Here is a 23,051-nt window from a genome sequence, read left to right as displayed (position 1 = left end):
CAGCGCGGGGGGCAGCGCAGGAGCCGCGGGGCCGCGTTTGGAGGAGCCGCAGCGAGGTCGCCGCTTGTTGTTGTGCTCGCAGGCAGCGGGTCTCCTCCCCCGCCCCGAGCGCGGGGAGCCCCGGCAGCTCCGCGCTGCCCCCCATTTTTGATTTTTTTTTAAAATTTATTATTATTATTATTATTGTGAAACTCGGTCCCGGCCCGGGAGCCGCAGGGCGCTGCAAACTTTGCAGAGAACAAAAAGGCGGCGGGGGCGCGGGGCGGCTGCGGGGGGGCGGCTCGGCGCGGGGCCGGCGGCTCGGGGGGAACAAAGAGGGCAGAAACTGCAACTGTTGCGCCTGAGGTCTCTCTTTTTCTTCTTCTTTTTTTCCTTTTCTTTTTTTTTTTCTTTCCTGGGGGAGAACCCCTGGGTGCCCGAGGGGTTTGGAAAGAGGAGTTGAACTTGCCGCATTGCAACAGGCAAAGAAGTGAGAAATCAAATAATCGATCCCGCTGCTGCTGCTGCCGCCACCACTTCGCCTCGCCGGGCTGCGTGGCGCGAAGTTCCGGGCGGGCACGGGGGCCGAGCAGGACGGAGCGGCGAGGAGGAGGACAACGGCGAGGACATGTCAAGGAGGAAGCAAGCCAAGCCCCGCTCGGTGAAAGGTGAGAGCGACCCCGGGCCACTGCCCCGCGCTGGCAGCGGGAGCTGCGCGTGTCCAATGAGGGCCGCGCGCGGGGATTGCAAATCCCCCCATGCCCGGCGGCGAGCGGAGCCTGTCCCGGTGCGTCCATCTTGGGCTCCACGGGCCGCTCGACGGTGCGGCACCGCTGCGGCCGTGCGCACCCGGCAGCTCCCGGCGCCTCTGATGTCACATGCAGGCCGTGATGTCAGCCCCACTCGCGACACGTGTCGCGACGCCCGCTCTGGGCGCTGCAGCCCGGCCGCTCAAGGGAGCGGGAAGCAGGAGCCTCCTGCTCCAGTGTGGGTTAGTAAGGTGGGATAGGGGCAAGCGGCCTCTTGGCTGCTGCCTGACATCCATGTGTCTCTGTTGCTGCTGATCCGTCTCATTTCATCACTCTCCTCCGCCTGTCCAAGGCGCACGCGGTGATGAAAGAAAAGAGAACTAGAGTCAGTTTGCTCGGCAAGGAGCACCCGCAGGTTGCAAACTTTAGTGAACCAAAAGCTGAGACTCTGAAGCGGCAGCAGCGGCTGAGTTTAGGAAGGGGAGCGTTAGCGCGGGCTAAACCTTAAACTTCACAGACAAACTTACGCACAGGCTGCCGGGGATGACACCCCCTCGCTGCAAGTGGCTGCTCGAGATGGGTGTTTTTCTCCCTGAGAAGGCAGCGGCCGCGGGCAGGCCCTGCGCGGCCATGTGCCGTGCCGCGGGGCTCGCCCCCCTCCCGCTGCCGGCAGGATTCCCGCGTCGGCCTGCGCGGAGGCAGCGCTCCGGGGCCCCGTCCCCTCCCCTTGCCGTTAGGAGGGCAGCGTGGGGCTTAGTTAACGTTTTATTGTCTTGCGTACAAAGCCTGAGCCTCAAACTCTGAGGGCTGGGGGCTTTGTTGTGGCAGCACAAAAGGATCATAACTTTTGATGCTTGTGATGGAGCAAGAACTCGAGAGCATCCATTATTAAGTTACTTGCGGATGGATGGAATTAGCATTTGTTAATCAGCAGCAAAAGAAAGGAGCCGAACCCCATCCCAGGCCTTTTCACGTTGTTATATTGAAATACCCTTTATTTAATAGGTCACAGCGTAAGTAATACTTGCTCCAAAGGTTTATGAAGTTTCTGCAAAGTAGTCCCTTCCCCCGCGAGGCATCCCGAGGGTTTCCTCGCAGGCGAGCGGCACGCTGAGCTGCGGGGCCGGCGCTGCGAACCCCGCGCCCGAGGACCGGCCCTTTGGAGGGAGCTGCTCCAGGAATCGCTGTGCGAAGCGTTGCAGCCCGCGAGCCGGGAAGGGCAGAGCTGGAACCATTTCTAGCGGGTGTTCTGGATTATGTCGTTTGAAACGAAAAGGGTCGCAGTTTGAGAAGAGCCACAGAGGCCTCGGGTCATCAGTGCCCTCAGACAAGGGGATTGCGCTGAACAGACCAGCACCCAGAGCTTTAATTTTTTTTCTTCTGTGGCTAAGGACCATGTTTTGTACTCAGGAAATAGTTTTATGTTAGTGAAAAAAGCGTATTTGCTTTAGAAACTCAATTAATGAACACTTTGCCATATGATAAATTGTATGTCTTTAGTCACTTGTTTCCTCCTTCATTGCTTTCTCAGTGGCAATATCTGTAGCAAGATACTGATAATTTGTAATGAAAATTTGACCCTAATTCTAATACAGAACAGATCACTATTTGCAAAGGTATTTTAATGCATTGAATCGGATAACTTACAAATCATAACTGAGAAATATTCTCTGCGTAATGCACAAATATCTTCGCAAATATTAGGTTGGTAAAACCTGTTTTTTAAAGATTCTAAATATTTCTATAGCCTTTAGGTAGGGAAAAAAAAGTGTTTTCAGCCTCAGCATGACCTGTCTGTAAATGACTCCCCTTAGCATTAGCTGCCTAACAGGCAGCCAGAAAAAATGAGCAGAATCTGGGTGAAAATTTTGATAATAGGAGACAACTCATGTACATGTGTGGGGGATATCACGTTTCTTCCTTTTCTTACATTCATTCACATCTTCTGCTTTTAAAAAGTCCATCATATAGGTTTTGTGGTCTAGGGAGCTGGCAACCCAGTAGATTGCCACAGTACACGTTTCCATGGAAATAATTGAGATGTAATAAATAAAGGCACTCTGAGGTCACAGGTTTCCCAATTCAACTGAGAAGAAAATAAGCGTAAATTACGTGGATGTGTGTGCAGCATTTAGGTCTCCAAATAATTTAGTGGTTTTCTCTTCTGTATGTTTACTTCACTCTGTATAGCAGCTTTTGTATTTATTAACCCCTGTCAATGACTCGGGCCTCCTTCCCCGTTGCGGAAGATGCTGCGTTCCTGAAGCAGAGCCGCCGGGAGCTGCTCTGCGGGCGAAGCGCCCTTCCTTAGCTGGGAGCAGTGCCCTCCTTGGATCAGAAGGCATGGACAGAAGCTCCAAGTGATGACAACTCTGAGGTGCACACTTTGAAATTAAGGGGTTGTAGGACAAAACTGGGAGCCCGTGAGCCTTAAGGTCCCGTAGACCTGTATTTTGTGTTAGCAGGGCTCTGGTTCAGGCTGACAGAAAGACAGGAAGTTGTACTCGTTGCTCTGGCTGTAACTACACCAACAGCGGGGCAATTTTCCCTCGCTTCGGGCTGTGATTTGCAGGACAGTCTGTGGACTTGTTGTAAGTGGTAGTTGGGTTGCGCAAGCTTAAAGAAATCCGGCCTTTGTGGACATGGCTGGGGAGATGTTCTTGGTTTGAATGGAGCTTTTCTGAGATCAGCCAGGACGAAGGAATTCTGAGTCTTTGTTAGCTTAAAAAATGAATGATTCAGTGGTAATGTAGTGTTAGCAGCTGTGGTTTAAAACATTTGTCTATCCTGAAGCTTTCCTTCACATCATAACTGAAAACCATGACTGTAATTTTTCCTTGGTGCAGAATCATCTTTTGTACTGCTGTCAGGAACTTGATTTGTTGAAGGCTTTTACAGTTATCTGCAGAGCTGCACATCACTAATGTTCTTAAAATCACATGGTCTTGAAGCCCAGACCCATAATTACGGCAGTGAACATCAAAGCACACGAGGGATCTGCCGTAGCGTCAATGTAAACACCTTTAAAAGTTTGTTCTGTGCTATCAGCTTTGGTTTGCTACAAGTTTGCTATGGGGTCTGTGGAAGATGGTGTGAAGGGACCTCAGTTGAGACCCATATAGAAGTGCAGCTTATCCCAGTACAACCAAGGCATGTTTTGGAACCAATTGTACATGAAAGAGAGCATGGGAAATGTTGAGGTCCTGGTAACAGAGCCATAGGTTTAAAGTCCTATGTAATTTTAATTGGAGAATTACTTGAATGCAAATTGTGGGGACTGGGCTCCTGTTGGCACAGTGTTTTAAGCGTCAGATGCACTTTGGCTGCTGATTTTGACAGTTCTGCAAATTGCTGTCAGATTGCAAGGGCATTTTGTGCATAAACATGCAACTCAGTAATCAAACTGTTTTGCAAAAGAATGCACTAATTAACTCTAGATTTGTTATCCTACTTGAAGTTGCAGAATTGCTGTCATTTTTTTGCTTTTCGTTGGCAAAAAATGCTGATAGAAACTTTTTGATTCACACCCTACGTGCCTCATTTGTGTCAGTCAACAAAAAAAAAAGGAAAAAAAAAAGGGGGGGTGGAGGAAAGGAAAGGTTGTTCTCTATTTCGTTATCTGCAAAGTAAATAAAAATACTTCAACCATTTGCTAGGTTCCAATTAGCTGATTGCTATGAATGATCTTCTTTAAAGGAATGCTGTTTTACCTATCTGCTCATACAACGGTTTGATTTTTAATGTCTTGTGAAAAGGATTCTCTTTGTCTTGATTGATGTCAAGAATAAAAGCGTGATGGTAATATCCCTTTGAAAGCTATTGTATTGTCAGCTCTGGCTGACAGCAGGAGGCCCTCCTAGTGCTATAGATTAGCGCTGTGAAAACACTGACATTTTCTTTGTTATATTGCTGTTGTTCTGCTTGCAAAGTCAATTATACAATGTCGGAGCTCAGTTACAGAGTTGACTGTGGAAGTAACAATGTCTTTCATACTTGTCTTAAAGATATAATTTTCTTTTTTTTCCCAGTTGATAGAGAAGAACCTGAAGGTACTGGAACAGTACATTCCACAAATTAAATTTTGACAAGTATAATCATAATTGCCAAATACAAGAGACTTGTGCGATTATCCTTTAATTTTACAGTTCATTCAACTTTCGGTGGAATTTTATTGATACAGTGAAAGCAGCAGCTAAAATTGATAAAACTCATATCAGATAAGATTACAGTCGTGATTGTTCTTTATCAAGTGTAGCTTTTGGGGGATTTGGAGTAATTGGAGATGTTGGTGCTTCGCCGTGGGGCTGGCGCTGCGCGAACGTTCGTGTCCATGCAGAAAACCCAGCCTTGCCTTTAGGGATTAGCCTGCTGGTTTTCATTTTTGTGCGTGTGTGTTTTGCTACGAGCCCAACAACGTTCTCCCATGGACTTCAGGAGTCCCATTTTCCTCCCCTTCTCTCCCTCCAGTCTGCTTTCCTGGACAGGATCTGTGTGGTATTTAACTGGTTTTGCTGATTGAAACTCATGCCTGTGTGCAAACACCTTTTAATTGTGGTCTGTTCCCATTGGTCCTAGGGCACTTAACTAATAAATGCGGCCAAAAACTGAAACGGTAGAAAAGGTAATGCAAATGGCTTAAATGCAAGTGGGAAGATACGAGAAATCTCATGTTTTTAGTGCAGTTGCATCTGCTGTCACTGATGAAGAAGATGGGGAGTAGCAATAGTATCTCTCAGAAAACACTTCTTTTTTTTCTTCTTCAGAAATATTTGTGTCAAATCAGTGCAAGTTAAAGAACATCATTCACTGCTGAATTGCTTCAGATGACACATGCAAAAAAATAATCAGAGAGCTCTTGTTAGGACGTTAATTGTAGGATTTCTAAATTACTATTATAACCTAATAGAGTAACAAAAGATTCCACAGTTACCAGTAATTTGTCAGGATTTATTTTGTTTTTCTTCAATAATTGAAAATTAATGTCTTGAAGTGAAAGCAGATGTTCATGCCATCCTCTGAATTGGATTTAAAAATGATGTTTTGTAGATGCATTAAGCTTGCGCAAACACAAATTGTCTTATCATAGAGTGGGCTTTGGCTTGCTTCAGAGCTATTGCTTGGTGCCAATTTAACTTTTATGTAAAACCTGTGGAAGTGGTTTCAACTTGCTTAAATTAACTAAGCAAAGTGCTTGCAGTGGCACCCAATGATCAATTGGAGTAGTAAACATGCTAAAAACCCGGCTCGCCTGCTGTCTCTGGGAATGGTAATACCTAGTGGGGCTGTAGGATTAGTGCTCACTTCTGCCTTGATAGAAGTGCTCTTGGTTTACTCTGTTATTTTTGCAGAGCTAGTCCATTTATATCCTCACTTGTAATTTGGAGACTCTAAGTTTTGCTATGTCACAACTTCAGAAAAATGCAAAACATCCATGGGCTTTTTTTTTTGGGGGGGGGGGGGGAGAGTTTGTTTGTTTGTTTCTTTTTTCTTTTTTAAGGAATCTCCTAGTCTTTTGGCTCAACCTGCCGTTGGTAAAAGACAACAAATTTCTTCATGTATTAAAATATTCTCTTAACCAAAAGTTTATTAACTGCCCTCAGTAACTGAACTGCCCCCTACGAGCGGCTCCACCAGCCTCCTCTCCATGAGGACGCCCCGCGGCCTCCGCGGGAGGATGGCTGCTGTGTTCGTGAGCAGCGGTCACTTGCAGGGTGAAGTGTCCCCCAGACGACTTCTGCTGGGTGTTAGTGGCAGGCGTGGTGCTGAGTAACGTGCACGGGCATTAGCAGAGTTCAGCGTGTGCTTCGGTCGGGTGAGCAGCTCGGAGGTGCCTATAGGCCATACGTTTATTCAACGTCCTTTCAGCACCCTGAGCTAGACTTGCACGTGTTCTTCCTCGGTGTCCATCAGTGAACACAGAAAAGCTGGTTGCTGCTCCTCCTGGAGCGAGAAGGTGACCAACATCTGAGCCCTGCATCTCCGCGGTGCGGGCCAGGTGCCTGTAGGGCCGCGGCGGGTCTGTGGGGCCACGGGTGGTCTGGGGATGCTCGTGGCGCAGGCACCGCGGCTTCAATGCGCTGCGTGTGCTGGCTCAGGAGGGAAGCCTTCCCCTGTCCACCCGCGGATTAGGCAACGGAAAGACCAATCTGCAGCGCTCGTAAATGCCACTAGTTAATCATATGCAGTGCAATTATTTTTTTTCCTTTTTCCCCCTTGGATGTATTAAGTCAACGTTTCATCTTTTTGTGTAATTGAAACCTGCCCTTTTGTTACCTGGGCATGAATTATTTTTGAAATGTTATTACCTGGCCCGTCATGAGGTTTCTCTATCCTGTTCATCTGAAGTAAATAAAGCGAACCAGTGTTGGCCGGGGTCACGTTGAAGGGAGCTGCCAGCCTTGGCGTAGGACCCCGAGCGCAGCACGTTGAGGCAGCAGCGGCACTGAGGGAGCCGCTGGCCGCCCTGCGCGGTGCCAGGACCCTGCATGCCTGGGGTCTGTGGAAGGACCTAGGGGCTGTTGAACGCGAGCTGGTGTCTTTCCATCCTCCCTCCCTGTGTTGGAACAGTAAAAGGAGACGGAGGAGGCGCGTGGTGGTTGGGTGGCCTTGGAGGAAGATGGAGGAGAAACTGGGCGCTCTGTTCCTCACTTCCGAGTGTGGAAGGTGCCTGAGAGTTAGAGACGACATGTGGCATGAGTGTTGGTTTGTGCAGAGCTGTGTCTATATTACCTTTAATGTTTAGTTTCAAGATTGACAGAAGAAACTTATCTGGAAAGCCTGTGCAACTGCAGGAGGAGATATGGCCAAGGTGGACAGAAAGGATACTAGAAATGTAAAGCAGCTAAACGAGACACATTTTCTGCTCTTAATAGACAGTGTAGCTGTTTTCCCATCTGGAGGAGTGTTGGCTCTAGTTTAGAGCTGGTTTATGGCTAGTAGAGAGAAATCTGAGAGCAACTGTGATTCCAGCCATGACTTCTAGACGTCTCGATTATTTTGTGATGGTGGCAGCATTGGTGCTGGGAGGACTTGTGGGCCTCGGCTGGGCAGAGGGGAGGCTCTCAAGGAAAAGTTTTCAACACTTTCATGTAAAAGCACAGAAATATGGGCTACAAATGATGTGTGTGGAAGAGATGGAAGAGGAGGTCTAGGGGAATCATCAGCATCTTTTATCAGACCTTTTGATAAGGCTGCAAAAAGCAGGGAAGTTTTTCTCATGCACAAGCCTTTTTTCAGTCCTGGAAAAACAGCCACCTTCCGACTTGATATTTTGCTCGACAGATAAATGCAGTTTTACTTTAATTTACTTACTCAAGCTCCTACTCAGATTCCCCTCGTTTCATTAGATTACTCAGACAAGTGAAGCTTTGCTGGTGTGCATAGCGATGCCACGCTTCTGTATTATTTATTGCTGGATGCTGGGGAAGCATTTCAGTCAGATAATTTGCTCATGGCCTCCTTTATTTCTAGGAAAATGGCATGCCTTGCCCTTCATAATTTCTTTGCTTTTACTGACCAGACTGTTCCCCCAGAGGGCATGTGGGATGTGGCGGAGTGTTGAAAATGCTGGGATGGAGAAGGAGAGGAGGAGGGCTGTGTGTGTGAATTGCATGTTATTTGTTTTGTGCTAGATTTGTATGGCGAAACAGTGTGTTTTTAGAATTGGTACTTTGTGCAGAGGGCTGCAGTCAACTCTGGGTGAGGAAGTTACCGTGACACGATTTTCTTTAATATAAAGAAGCACTTTCAGCATGATGCTGAGCATCACCTAGGAGTATAGTGCAGTGTGTTATGAGCCATTTTAAAATGAAACTGGGAATGTCTGTTAGCTCTTGCCCTGAATCTCAACCAGCGCTCGTGCATGAAGTCCATTGTTAGGAATTGCAAGGGTCCTAATTTATCTTTTCTGCTTGATAACCCCTTCAACAGACCAGTTCTATTTTTTAAAATTATTTATTTATTCTTAAATAAACACTAATAGAAGCTCCTGGGTTCTTGTTGTTGTTGTTTTCTTTCTTCTTTTTTTTCCTTTCATTTTTCCTTCTCCTCCTTGCTTTATCTCAGCCTAGGGCTAGAGGAGCACTTGGGGGGTGAGGAGCAGCATGGGAGCTCCGGGCTCCTTGTGCAGGCTGCTCCCTGGCCTCTGCCCAAGCTGCTTCTCCAGAGACCTGGGGCAAATCCCAGGGCAGCCTAAGAAATAAATAACCAGCCTGGAAACCGAAGTGATCCAGCCCCTGTTCAGCTGTGGGGCTGTGCGGGGACACGCATGGAGCCCTGGGGCAGGGGCTGCACGCGCACTATGGATTAATCCAAAGACCAACGTTGTATTTTTCTAATCTCAGCTATGATTTTTGCTCCTTGCCAGTGGGTCTGTATTCAAAATATGGCTCCAAAGACAACGCACAGAAAAATGAGCTTTTAATTTGTCACCTGCTGTTGAACCACTCTGTCCTCCTTGAGATGCCAAATTGCAAATGAGGTTTTTGCATCCCCCCTGCACAGCCGTCCCAGAAACATTTCATAGCTGCTTGTGGCACGTCTGCATTGGTTCAGTGGCTTAAAAACGGTTCCTGAATCTGACCGGAAGGTACGGTGAAAAACCCAGGCTAGCAAAAGACAGCAGGAGAAAGTGGTATCTCCCATAGCTTGTGAGCCATGGTTCACTCACTATTGGAAAAATCTGCTTAGAGTCATCTTTAATGAATTTGGTATAAGCTGCACATACTTCATTTTGGAGGTTGTTCTCTTTCCTAGCTGCACTCATCGCTGCCTTTTCCACAGTGTGTCCAAGTGACCGGGGATGCAGATGTCCCGGATTATAAACACAAGTGTCTTCTCCAAGCATCGAAGTGAACGTTTGCCCTGAGGTGGGAACTGAGGCTGCTGATGATCTCCAGGCTGGCACAAGGCCGAGCCGATTCCATGGTGACGTGTGGTTGTAGGCAGTTTGGGTGGTGCGCAGCAAAGACACGGGCTTCTCGAGTGGCACGGGAGCGCCTCCGTGTAGGCCCTTCTCCGCTGGCTTCACTCCTCGCTCCCCATCCTGGTTTTGCTCCGCAGTGCCGTGAGAGCGCGTCCCCCAGCAGAGCCACTCGCAACCCATGCCCAGGTGTCCAAGGAACAACCCAATCCCTGTCGGAGCAAGTGTCCGGGCTCCACGGCGCTTCTCTTTGCTGCTTTGCATGGTCTCTGTGGCGGGCAGTGGGCCTCGGCGGCCTGTGCTGCTGTGGAGGCCATTTCAGAGGGTCTGGTGTGGCAAATTCAGATGGCTTCCCCTGCTGGGTAAGGACTATCTTTTTTTTTTTTTTTTTTTTTTTTTGCCTGCTTGCTTATTTTTAGTCAAAGAAAATAAAAAATTGGCTGTTTGCCGGTAAGAAAAAAAAAAAAACACAAATCCAAAACCCCAAAGCAAACTCGATAGGGCACCTTACCTTGCTTTTTCAAGACTCCCTTGGAATTGTCATTACTGACATTACTGATTTTTTTTTTCTTTCTAGAAGCTTGTGGTTTAGTGTTGAACAGATAACGTATCAAATAATGAAACATGGATTTGATTTTCCTATTTGTTATTAATCATGTTTGGATTTGGCAAAATACTGTGGTGGAAAAATATAAAGAAACATTGAAACGTCACTCATAGAAAGAAATAAGGGAGGGTAAGTTATTTAAATAACTTAGTGTGCTTCTGCAATAGTATTGCTTGGGCTGCAGTCTGGGCTCTATAACAGCCTTATTTTAAAAAATCGCTTTCAATTTTACAAATATTTCCCCCTCCCTCTGTCTGTCTCTGTGTCTTGCTCTTTTTTGCAGTACCTCACATATATTGTCTGCTCTGCTGTTAACTCCCTGATGCAGAATTCCTAAGTTTGGGCTAATAGAAAATTTGGAGGATTCTTCATTATCTGAACCTCTTGAGAAATACCAAATATGTTCCAGTAATTGTGGTGTAGTACAACAGGGAGTCACACTGGCAGTTTGTTGGAAAGGGTTTTTCCTGTAGTTATGAAAACCATACAACTATTAAAATCCCCAAAACTGAAACCGTTGGGATTACTCATATACTTACAGTTAAGCGCATGCCTAAAGGTAGATATATTCAGCATGTATTTTTTGACTTGCATTTCACTCCTAGCTTGAGAATATCAGAAAGAAATATTCCTTAATCACCTCAGTCTTGCGCAGCGTTTTAGTTCTGTGTTTGTGTGGTCTTAGCGCAACGGGCTCTGGCTCAAGGCAGAAGCACTAGGTGTTACTACAGAGCAAACTGTAACTCATAAAGAATGGAAAATTTGCAAAACACTAAGATCTTACAGGCTGTTAGCAAAGATCTTACAGGCTGTTAGCAAAGAATTGGAAGTAGTTTGCTCCTCTCGTGTCTTGGTTACTCTGCCAGATCTTGGCACTGTATTCATGTGTCCCCTAAAATTTCTCTTTTGTTTCCTTTTTCTGTCGCAGTTGTAGGCAAAGAGGGTGTAACGTTTGTCCTTTGGAGGCGAACGTGCATCTTTTAACTGCTCTGAGATCCCGGAGAGGTGAAGGTGAAGCAAAATGCTGCTATTTTGGTTCAGGTCATGATTTTTGTTTTCGTTGGTTGCTTTGTCCTCCCTGCTCTAGAAAATTAGGTTTCTAGAACAGAAGCAGGAAGAAATACTAGAAAGCGGCTCTTGTTTTGCAGCAGGAGGCCTTGTCCTTGTGCAGGGAAGGCACCGCTTGTCTGGTCTGGCAGTCCACAAGGTAGATGTATAGAGAACTGATTCTGCGTCCCCTGTGTCTCTTAAAATGTTGCCTTGGTCTATCTTTTGTCTTACGTCTGACTTTTTTAATTTTTATTTTTTAGAAAACACTGACATATATTTATAATTGTCTTTATGCACCACTTTGAAGACTTAATTACCACACACAATATTCTTAAGAAGCAAAATACATTTTGTGTTCATGGAATGATATAAATAATTTCCTTAGAGCTGGAATTTAGAAATATGCAGGTTGTGGAGTATAACTAATACAAAAATGTTTTTGTTGCTCTTAAAAAAAAAATCCATTTTCACGAGTGTCAATATGTGGGGGGATTTAGTTTTAAAAACAGTCCCAACCACTTTGAAGAAAAATATAATGCAGTACATAAACTCATTTTAGACACTACTTATTCTTCCGTGTCCCATTAGTTGATGTTTGCACAGCGCTTTGAAAATGTAAAGCGCTATATAAGTGCTTATTATTACTACATTATTATTATTCTCCCTCTTGAAAAAAGACCCTCTGGGGAGAGTGAGACTTGCTTTGCATTTCATCTGTAGTTGAGATCCCATAAGAAATATACCCGTTTGTTTTGATTTTTTGCATTCTTTCCTCACTTCCACCCTTCTGGAAAAAAAAAAACAAAACAAAAACTATTGTGCTTTAGGAATTACAGACTTCTTATTTATGGCTGGTAACTGCATCAATGAGAGTATTATTTGAAGGCATATAGAAACCTTAAAATCGCTTTCTGTTCCAATCTCTAGAATAAAGTAAATGAGTGGCCAGGTCTCTGAGGCTCTGTGGCCCTTAGGTGCTGGAAAGGCACCTAGTCCAGCTCGGGTCCAAGGAGATGGCATTGGCGCTGCCTGCCTTCGTCCGGGCACTGTCCTGCCCGTCGTGAACGTGAGCCCTGGAGTGGGACGTGCTGGGTGGCCCTGGCAGTGCCTGGGAAGAACCTCCTTCCCACAGGCTAAAAGCACTACAAGTGTTTCTGATGTGTCAGCATGATTTTTGTCCTTAAAAAGAGAAATTCTACAATTGCTCTGCTCCTTTTTGCTCCTTTAGCCACAGCCCTTGTCACTGCAGGGGAGAAAGGCTGGTTTTAGTTCTTCTAACCCTCTTTATCCCTTGAGTCCTTACAGTGAGAAGGGCTTTCAGTGGGCAGTGCCAGACACTGGCAGTCTGCAAATGCCATCTTCCAATTTAAGGACAATGCACATTGCAGTGTGGTGCCTGAGACCGTATTTGTAGTCCATGAAGCTCAAACTCCACTTTGTGCTGGTAGCCTAGGCCTTGTGTGCCCATAAACGGGTGAACCAGGGGAGGTGAGACTGCCTCAAATGGGGAGAAGAATTTCATCCCTCTTGTAGCTATTACTCTTGTTGCACACTTGCCTTTTACCTTGGTTTCTCAGCTGACCCTCCTTGGGCTCTCCATAGCCTGGAGCTAGACTCCCTTTCCGGAGGCCCTCTGGATGCCATTTCTATAACCTGCATTTTGGAGAGTGGTTCAAAGAGCATGAAAAGTGTCTTGGACCAATGCATGGTCATAAGGAGGGTCAAAAGATGCTGTGAATTGCAGAGCGTAGCCTGGCTTGGACGTGTCACTGGTCTTGGTCCCTAGTTACGTTGCCACATGCAGCCAATAACTAGTGAGTTGTAGGCAGGATTTCTGCGTGGTTTCCAATAGAAACAAGGTTTTACAGACTCATCCTAGTCTGTGTGTGCCCTTTAGTGTTGAGTCTTAGCTGGTTTCAGCCGAGCTTGGCAGAGAGCAGTGATACCACGTCTGTTCCAGGAGTTTCGTGGCAAACAGGCATGGAAGGAGCCTCTAATAGTCTGGAATGGCTTTAGCCAAAAGCACAAGTTTAGTCGCTGAATAACCTACGACCACGGGCATGGCTGATGCTGGCGCTTTCTGTGGCTATGATCCCACTGCATGGAGGTGCCCAGGACGAGGGCACTCAACTTGCGCCCGACTGCAGCTTCTAGAGCAAGGGTTGGGTGCCCCACGGTTGGAGAGCACTGCTGTGGGGTGAGCCCAGACTGCCTCTGGGCCACATCAAGGACATCTGTGCCTGCAAGGTTTCCTTGGTATGTGGGTAATGCTGGAGTGAGGACACAACGTGACAGCCTGGACTAGTCACAAGGTCTCCAGCTCCCTTTGAGTTGATCCTGTTTAATAGTTGGCTGTGTTTAATAGTTGACTGTCCTCTAAGACATGCATGCTTCCAGGCACTAAGTCAAAGCTGAAGCATAAATGTTGTCTGACAACCTGAAACTATTTATTACGTTATTACTTTATAAGGAATTCATCAGCCTTGTTGATGCGTGTCAGGTGCCGTCGTTGCAAACAAGAAAGAGCTAGGTTGGGTGAATGAAAGCAGACTCATATGGACAACGTGTTTCATAATCTTTTCAACAAACATTTTAGTTACTTGCAGATGTTTCATGAAGCCCCTTAAAATGCAGATGCTCTACCAGAAAACCCCATGCCAGGTAGCCCTGTCATTTGAGAACCTGACTGAAATTTGAAGGCCGTTTTCTCAGAGAGCCTCCTGCTCAGTTGCGCTGCTCCAAGCAGCACTAGGTCATGGGGCCGTTGTGCTGTATTTCTGACGCTGTAGTGCTTCGGTGTGGGAGTCTGGGCACCAATAACGTCTTCAAGGGTCTCTTTCTCCTCCTTTTTTTCTCTCTGCATCTCCCGGAGAGGAGAATCAGGTCCTTCTTCCTCCCACATAGTGTGGTGGGAAGGGCTGCAAGGTTGGGATGGGAACTGGTGGATGGGGCAGGAGGAGAAGGGGGCGCAGCAAGGACTTTGCCTTTTAAACTGGTATTACCGATGAAGCTTGTTATCCTGTGAAATACAGCCCAGGAAATCTTGGTTTTACTGTGCTTAGGGTTTGAGAGGATGATTGGCTTGTATGAGGTACTGGGATGGGTCTTTATAAGATCGTGTCCTTTTCTGCTTCATTTCTTTTTCTCTTTTTAAATATGAATTAATTTGGGAGAGGAAAAATCTAAACTTTTATAACTGGAAACTTAAAATGAAAACCACTCTGCTCCGGCATTTTGGATTGCTGGAAGATGTAAAACATGAATGAGAGGAGGTGGAGGTTTCTTCTTCTGAAATGCTCCTGATTCGAGGGTCTCGTGTAGCAGTAGGTGTAAGTACTTGGTGTGACTGAATTGGGCAAAGAAGTTGTACGTTTTTCCTTGCTTTGGTCTGAAACTGCCCAGTTTAATGTCGGCAGTAGAAACCTTGGTTACGCGAGAAGTCTCATTCCCGAGACCTGACACTTGATGGTGCTCAGCATGAGGGCCGAGCTGCAAGGGGCTCTCCCCACAGCTCACCAAAGACCCCACATCACCTGGCCCGTCTCGCCCTGGAGCCGTCGCAAATCCTGCGCCTCCTTTAAAGTATTCACCCAAGGAGGTGGAAGCGCTCAGGCCTGCCCAGCCATTGCCTTTGCTCGTCAAGTCATCCCTTCCCCAGGGATGTCGTGTCGGCTACTCTGCTTTTCATGACAAAACACAGAGATCCCTGCAGTAACCGTGGAAATCGTTGCCCTCGGAGCTAGCGCCGGTGGGGCCGGGCGTCCCCGCGCTGCCGGCGCAGGGTGCCGCGCGGCGGAGCGCAGCCCAGCGCGGTGCGGGGCGCAGCTGCCCGCGGCCCCCGGGGCGGCCCTAACGAGCCGGCCGGGCGGGCAGATGGCCTCCCGCCCCGCCGCGGCCCCGCTCCTCGGGGAGCCGGCCCCGCTGAGACCGCAACAACAGCGACCCGGGGGCCGGGCAGATGGTCTGCTGGCGCCCGCGCTCGTAATTGCATCAGCTGGTTCTGCGCCGCCAGGGAAGCTCCTGCTCAGAGCATCTCTGAAACCATCCTGATTTTTTTCCCCCCTTCCTGCCTTGTTTAAATTTATTTATTTATTTTGCAGAGGGGTGGGCAGCCATCTGCCGGGGGTCCTGGATAATCCCACGTAAGGAGCTCAGAGCGATAGCCGTGCTGCCTGGCCAGGCACCTGAACGGGCTGCAGCCACCCTGGCTCCTTTCTTGTGCATCGCGTGTTGTTTAGGGCCCTAATGATGGTGCTTGTTGGAGAGAGAAGAGCTGGGCTAGCGCAGTCCTCCCCGGGCTCAGAGGGCCATTGCAGGCTCGTTCCTCACAGGAAACACCTTCCAGCCCCCACCGAAGTCGCAGGGCGCACCTAAGTGGCGGCGGTGGTGTAAATAATGCAAGTGCTGCGGCGCGGTGCAGTCCGTGCTCTGCAAACCTGCCACCTCCCCGCGCTCTGCCCTGGCGCTCGCATGAAGCAGGCAAGGTCTGCATGCTCCCCCTGTGTCTCCGCTTTCCTTTATGGGGATCACTGGCGAGTGCAGTCTGCGTTGGCCGTGGAGAACACAGGCCAAGGTCCTCTGGAGATGCCGATGTCCCTCACCCCAGTTCCCGGCGCTCCTGTGTGTCCCTGCACGCTGCCTCTCCGCGCTCCTCCTCCCCACGCTGGCCGCCGCGGCAGGCCTGAGCCCCCCTCGCCCAGAGGCCCCTAATCCTCCGGGGAAGGATTCGATTCGGTCTAGCCAAGCCGCCCTTTCCTTTCTTTCCCCCTTTGCGGTGTTCTGTGCCCAGCCCACATGCTGCACGTTGCTCCTGCCAACCTTCACCGGATCTGTGTCTCGAGATGGGTATTTTTTTTTTTTTTACATGAATTTCTATTAATCAGCAAAGGAGGATGAGAACTTCCTCTGGCTGTCCTGATTTCCTGCAACTTTCATTAGGCAAATCAGAGCTTGTCTCACTTTTGGGGCTTGCAACTGCTTTCCGTGAAGGCAATTTTAGGACTTTGGTTTGTGCCCCAGCACAAATTCTGTGGAAATTTCAATGCTTAATGTTTTGCTAATCATGAGTTCCTCGCTGTCATGTGTAGGACAGGTAGGGTGGGACAAATGGCTGCATTAGGTTTCTTAAATGGCTGATTAAGGTTCACTTTTGTAAACTGTGAGTTGACTTCCTTAAGAATTTGGGATTGCCCACGTTCTTCACAGCTTCCCTCCTTACGGCGTTGTGGTGCGTTCAGTTCATTGTGTGGTGATTCTGATATGAAAATATTATGTAGCTGCATTCTGTGAATGTCTCTTTATCTGTGGTAAGCTCTGAACATGTAGCCTGGATGTTGAGCCGAAACTTTGCAAATATCCTGCTGATCTCTTCAGGACCATTGCTTATGTAGCCTTATTTTTTTCTTTAGAGATTGTAGGTGTGGGTAATTACATGTATTTTTGAAAGCTCTAACTATGCCTCATTTAAACTTATGCAAACATCTTTGTAAGTCCAATTAAATGCCTGCAGAAGAAAGTGATCAAAAAATGAAATGGGGAAATGTGCGTTTACCCAGATACAGCTTGCAAGCCAAGCAAAATGTTATGTTAGTCCAACAAATGGGTTATTCAAGCAAAGTTCTACCAAGACAAACATGAGAAAGTCAAGGATAAGTAAGTTTTGAAGCAATACGGGATGTGACCCTCTCAAGTTAAGTTATCAAGATTGTACAGGTTGAGAAAATGCAGCTCATTTAGGGACCATTTGAAAATTGCATTGGAATTGCCCCGAAAGATGCAATACGATCTGGATTGTTCAAAAGCTTAAAAAAGTTTAATTTGGGGTCTGAACTTTTGCCTCCTTGGATTCTATTTGTGCCAGTTTGTCGAGCGCTGCAGGACCGTCAATAAAAACGAAGCTGGGGCCAATTCCCGCTGGGGATCTGGGTCTTTTTGCCGCCATCCGCAGCCATCCCGGTGCGTGGGGCCGGGGGAGCTGGTGGCCGCCGTGACCCCCAGGGATGGGGCAGAGGTAGCACCAGAGCTAACATGTTCACTGCGTTTTAGGGAACCAACTCTGCCTTCCCAAGCCTAGCTCTCATTTAATTTCTGTTCCTCGAAGTTAAAAGTAGCTGGATAGGTCCTCGTGTGCCCCCGGTTTCTACAAGCAGTGATCAAAAGCAATACTTTGTTTCTAATTTGAGAAAGGTTTTTAGATAATTTAAAACCAAAGGAAGCTGTCACATCCTGAGTGACATCCTGTGTGCTACAGCAGCACTCTTGCTATTAAACCACCAGAATTTCAGCCAAGGGGATAAAATCCAATCCATGTTAAAACATATCTGCTTTTGTGAAAATCTGGCAATATTGTGTTAGTTTCTGATTTAAAGTTCAGATCGAAAAATCTGTATGCAAGAAAACTAAAGATTAATGAAATGACTTATCTGGAAGAAAACAGGGAGGATATAGACTTATTGATATGGTTTTAGTTAGTTTGCCTTAATATGCAAGGTTGCAATTTAGCAACCTTTAATAGCTGAAATTGCCCTGGGAATAGCTTCCTACAGGATGTTTTGTCCCAGCCCGCTGGTTTTGTGCCCATGGCCAGCGATTCCCGGCCCCTGCAGCCCGAGGCGGGAGAGGCGCCGCAGCGGATCTCCTCCACCCTGCCCCTACCGCCGTGAGGTCATTTACTCCTGTCTTCAGCTTTGGAAGTGAGACTTAATGAAGACAGATAAGAAATCCTGACTCCTCTCCTTAGCTAATTTATCAGCTTTTTTCCTGAACATAAGCATTAAAGTATGTGTGCGTACTGCTGCTTGAACGTTGGCAGTATAGTTAATTTTTCTGTTTTATACTCTGCATTAAAACTGCCTTCTCCCTTAAAACACCTAGAGAACACCAACCAGTCTTTTAGAAATATGCTTAATAATACTGTTTATTGAGATAAAAACAGCAATAAAAAGGAGCAGGAAAGCACTGCCCTTTTGGGTCTAATACCCATGCTAATACGTGGATGCGAGCGCGCTGGTATGAACTAAGCGGTGCTGTATATTAGCCGAGGCTGCCGCACGCTTGGGTTTGCCGCGTGTTACCAGGGCGAAGGTGTGTGTGAGGAAGGCACTGGAATTTGGGGTGCCGAGCAGTGCTCGTGCGTGTCACCCAGCCAGGAGCACCTTAGCACTGCGGATGAGCAGAGCACCCAGTTTGTCCGGTGGCTCCAGCACCTTTTCCTGGCTCCCGCGTGGGCGGCGCGGCTCCAGCACAGTGTGGGCTGCCAGCCCGAGAGCAACCGAGGGGGGTTCGTCCAAGATCACAAGCGCTGCGCTTTGCAAGTGTACAAGAGAGGAGGAGCAGGCAAGGGGAAGAACTATGCTGCAATGTTTGTGTATTAAATTAAAAGCTTTAAGTGCTTAGCTGAATGTGCAGCCTCAGCAAGGATAAGGAAGGGAAGCAGTTGCAACTCTTGAAGGGCAAAGTTTTTGTTTCTGAATCCTTCAATGGCCAAAACGCAGCTGTAACAGGAAGATCGGCTCCAAACACAGAGCCGTTGGCAGCCCAGCCTGACTGGGCTGCATCGTGAAGGTGTCATATAAAGTCTCGGTTGCAAATCGAGGTGGGAATGATCTTGCGGCCGGTGTCTTGGCCCCCTCCTGGCCAGAGCCCTGGCATGTTTGCTGAGTACGTTAGGTCTGCGAGTGCCTGCTCGGAGGGAACCCCAAGTCCATGTCTACTAGAAAAATTGTCTTAGGGGTTTAGTACAAGGAACATTAATGTTTTGGATAAATTTAGCCGTCATGGCAATTTCAATATCTTTCTTAAGAATATGAAAATGATCACATTGTGTCAACTTTGACATACAGAGCAGTTTGGTCCCTCTCTGAACCTTTATTCCCTCTAGCCCTTGATCATCTCTCTCCTTTTCCTACATTGTGTAAGACACATTGACAGATGTAACATTAGCAGTACTCTGGAGGTGACAAAATCCTATAGGAGCGGGTAGATGAATACATGATAGGCAGCATGTGCCTTTCTCCTTGGGTATGTGGGCTTGAACTGTGCTTGCAAAGACCTCTTTCCAAGTAAGTTGAATTCGTTTAGCTTCTGCTTTTCCCTCCACGTACTGTAGATACCGAGGCATGGATTGCCTGACTGTATGGTGAGGATATGTATTTTGCAACCAAAGTTTTCCACTGCTATTAAATAGACAGATGTTTGATTTGGTTAGATGAGTAATAACTTCAATGAGGAGCCAGCCTGTCACTCTAGAAAGAGAAGGATGTTGGAGGTGACTTGGTATAAGTGGGCATGATAGGGAGATGATCATGTTTGGGTTCCTCCTCTTGCTTTGGAAAGGGGTTTTTCTGGATCCAGCCACCTTGTAGGCATCTCCTGCAGCCTCGTTGTTAGGTTGAAGGAAATCTTTGTTCACCTGAGCACAGACCGAGACATGAATTCAGCGAAGGTGTCTGTGCACATCTGTGTGATAGAGGTGGCCAGGAAACGTCTTCAGCAGAACCAACGTGCGCTTTCTGTCAGCCTCTCCTCGTTGGGGAGCTGGCTGTCCTTCTTCCTGCAATTAAGCGCAATTAAGTATAGTGAGATAAAATCTACCATTTTCCTACTAAAAATTGTAGAATAAAAATTTGGTGAATGGGTAAGTACTTATGTTCGCTGTTAGCCCCAGAGGATATTTTCAGAACACTTTTGTACTGAGTGTGTAAGCTGTGCTTTCACTTGCTGGTAAATGATTTCATTTTTCTAGCTCTCAAAACTTATTAAATGAATTTATTTATTTTTTGCTTTCATTTCAGACCATAAAAATGTAAGAATGTGCTTTAAAAACCGTGCCCCTTTCGGCAGATTTGACATAAATTATGTCTAATCCCTATTGTGTTGAAAATACAGAAAACGTAGAGTGGCGGGAGGCAGTGGTGTGAAGTGCTGGGGACTAATTCGTGCTGTACACCCAAACGTGAGCACATGGCACCTAGAGCTGATGTGCTGTGACTAAAGAATTAATGTTAGCAGCTGTCATAGCACAAGGTGATTCCAGCACAGTTTTTTAGCAGGCGAGTGACATTTCTCCTGATGTTTTATTATTGTTAGTCGTGCAATATCTCTGCTTTCTCTTTAGAGTTCTGTGTCACTTTCTGCTCTCTGCCCCAGTGGCAACGTTGGCTTGTGTCTTATAAGAGCAGGATCATTGTATGTAATCATGCAATTTAAACAAATGATCTCTCAGCTCAAGAAGACGTGCTCTAATGTAAAGCTGCTATTCAAGACACCGTGCTGCACCCTTTGCTTATTAAAAGCTCTGTTTAATTTTGAAAACGTCTCTGTCTGCCAGAAGTGTGTGGGGTTTCGCTGAGCTAACCCGTCAGCTGGTGTTTTCATAGCGACCTAACAGTAGTAGATATCAAGTAATGTTCATCTATGGGGCTGCCAGTTGAAGTTTACGTGACGTTTTACCAGCTATTTCACAGTAATGCAGTATTACAAACCCAAACCTCGCTATGAGAACAGGGGAGAGCGCGTTTCTGCAGCCAGCAGTGTCGTTGCACGTGTGGTGACACGCGGAGCGGAGGGTGGGTGTCTCCTCCGCGGTGCGGGGAGCAGCGCGCGGGACGGGATCCGCGTGAGTGCAGCCGCTTGCGAGTTGGGCTCTATAATTTTGTGGTAACTTTTCTCCTGTTGCACCGTATTTTCCACGGCAGTGGAATGGTGGCATTTACGAGAGAGTTTTGTGGGATTTAGCAACATCTATCATGTAAGCGCAGGTATGAAAGACTAACTTTAAGGCTTTTTACTCTGATTTTGTTTTGCTTAGCAGTGCATTCATTTTTTTTAAAGTAGCAGTGCACTCTTTGGGGGCATAGATGTCTCCGGTATTTTGAAAGAGGGTGACATGATTTTTTTTTTTTTTTTTTCAGTTTGGGTCATTAGAAGGATCAGCTCTTGCAGCTGTTCTGTGCTCTGGAACATCTGGGCTTGTGTTGCAGGCTCGAAAGGAGCCGCACAGATGCTGTCTTGGGAAAGCTGGCTAATTGCTCTCTTTGCTTAAAAAGTAAAAAAACCCCATAGTTCTCAGTAGGACTTGAGATGCTGAGTGCTGTTAAATAACTTAAGGTCTCAAGCTTTCCAGTCTTCTGGGTGTTGTGTGATTTTGGTGGACGGATGTGAGGCTTTATCATCCATGTGACTGTTCAGAACTACTGAAATCTCCTGCCTGCTGTCAGTACTTAAGGATGAGCAAAGTTTTTAAACTTTGCGGTTTGCTTCTAACTTTGTGGCTTGCTTAGTCATCACTGGGTTTTGCCAGGAAATAAGAAGTAGAAACCAAGTGTCTCGGTGAATTGAGAGTGGAGGACAGTGGATATTTCACCAGAGAGCGCGGTAACGCACGCGGCTGGCGCTGGCGAGGCGGGAGCGCGGCGTCCCCTGCTCGCTGCAGGGCTGGCTTAGGGGAGCTCTGGTTTTGGGGGTTTCCTCAAAGCGGAGTCAAGCAGGAGCGTGTTGAGCTGCGCGTTCCCTGCCTCGCCTTGCAGACCAGCTGCCGCTGGTGGCTTAGCCCAGGTTGGGCCGTGTCCCCTTCGTGGTGTCTCGCTCCGCAGTGACGAGCAGAGGCCCAGGGAGGCCGAGCATGGGAGGGAGCGGTGAGCCCGTTGGCAGCGGTGCTCCTCGCTCTGCCGCGGCCAGCCCCGGCACAGGAGCTCCGGCAGGTTAGCAGGGCTGCGCTTGGACCCTCACATGCAGGAATCACTTGGAAAACTTAAGAAAGAAACGTTCTCTTTAAAACCGGAACGTTTTTATTAAACTTCTCCTCCAAAACTAAGTTGCTGGCAACTTCATCTCTCCCTCCATGCAGGAGAGTTACCAAGATTGCTTCATTTATTTAAGAAAATGCGTCTTTGCCGCTTGCCAACAGAAAGCTGTCCTTAATGAAAGAGAATGATTCCACGTTCTAAGCAAGCAGCCTGTGAGCGGGAGGAGGAGGGCGGGTGTCCGCTCCGCGCTGGGCACAAGGTGCCCGCTAGTCAGCACGTGCTCGACTGGCGTCCGCACAGCCCGTCCGCCAAAACCCCAGCCCGGACGTGAATCAGTAGTCGCGGTGACGCTGGGTCGCTTCTGCCCGGGGAGTTCAGCAGCTTGTGGAGGACCTTAGCAAAAAGGACTCAGGCTTGGAGGACTCGCTAGAAGCCTCCTCCTCCATCACCTTGCAAACTCCTGTGCCCAGAGAGGGGTTTTGCTCTGGCTTCGCTCTGGCTTCTCCGCGGCTGCCGCTCGCCTGCCTGTTCGCTCGCGGTGGAGGAGCGAGATAAGTCCGTGTCCCTTCAGCGTTTTACGAAACAAAGTAATGCAGATATCTATAAGTGAGACATGATATGAAGCGTACAGATAGTAAGTTTGGAATAGTTCTGGGAGTTAAGAATTTACATGTCTTTATTAATTATTAGATGTTATTAGTGAGTGACTAAGGAACTGGGAAGCTCTAAGCATTCTTTTGAAGTAATGTACCCAAATTAGGCTAAATAAATAAATAAATCTAAAAATGTCGGGAAATGTCTGCTCTAATGAATTTTCTAAGTACACAAATCACAGTTATTAAATCAGTGGATCTTTTAACTGTAAAAATATTATTACTGTTACACTGGGGAAATCCATTCAGAATTATAAAATATTTGGAAACCCTTTCTATTTTTTATTTCAGGGGAAAGGTTGTAAGTGTAGTGAGAATAGAAGAGCAGGGTTTGGAATAAAATTTTAA

At 47.2% G+C, this 23,051-nt stretch overlaps 1 protein-coding gene across 2 annotated transcripts in view; it reads left to right on the top strand.

The window, feature by feature from the left end:
* The window catches only part of ZNF423 (zinc finger protein 423), a 185,765-nt gene that overhangs the window by 321 nt on the left and 162,393 nt on the right, over positions 1 to 23,051 (top strand). For both annotated transcript variants that reach the window (XM_088530865.1, XM_088530864.1), the window contains exon 2: positions 404 to 647. In XM_088530865.1, coding sequence (XP_088386991.1) covers positions 608 to 647 — 40 coding nt within the window. In that variant the 5' untranslated portion in view covers positions 404 to 607. The remainder of the gene's footprint in view (positions 1 to 403; positions 648 to 23,051) is intronic.

Source organism: Tinamus guttatus, unplaced genomic scaffold, assembly GCF_059628265.1.
Source record: "Tinamus guttatus ecotype Peru unplaced genomic scaffold, ASM5962826v1 Tinamus_guttatus_pri_ptg000389l, whole genome shotgun sequence".
Classification (NCBI taxonomy): domain Eukaryota; kingdom Metazoa; phylum Chordata; class Aves; order Tinamiformes; family Tinamidae; genus Tinamus; species Tinamus guttatus.
The sequence above is the reverse complement of the archived record's forward strand: the minus strand, read 5'-3'. Positions and strand labels throughout refer to the sequence as shown.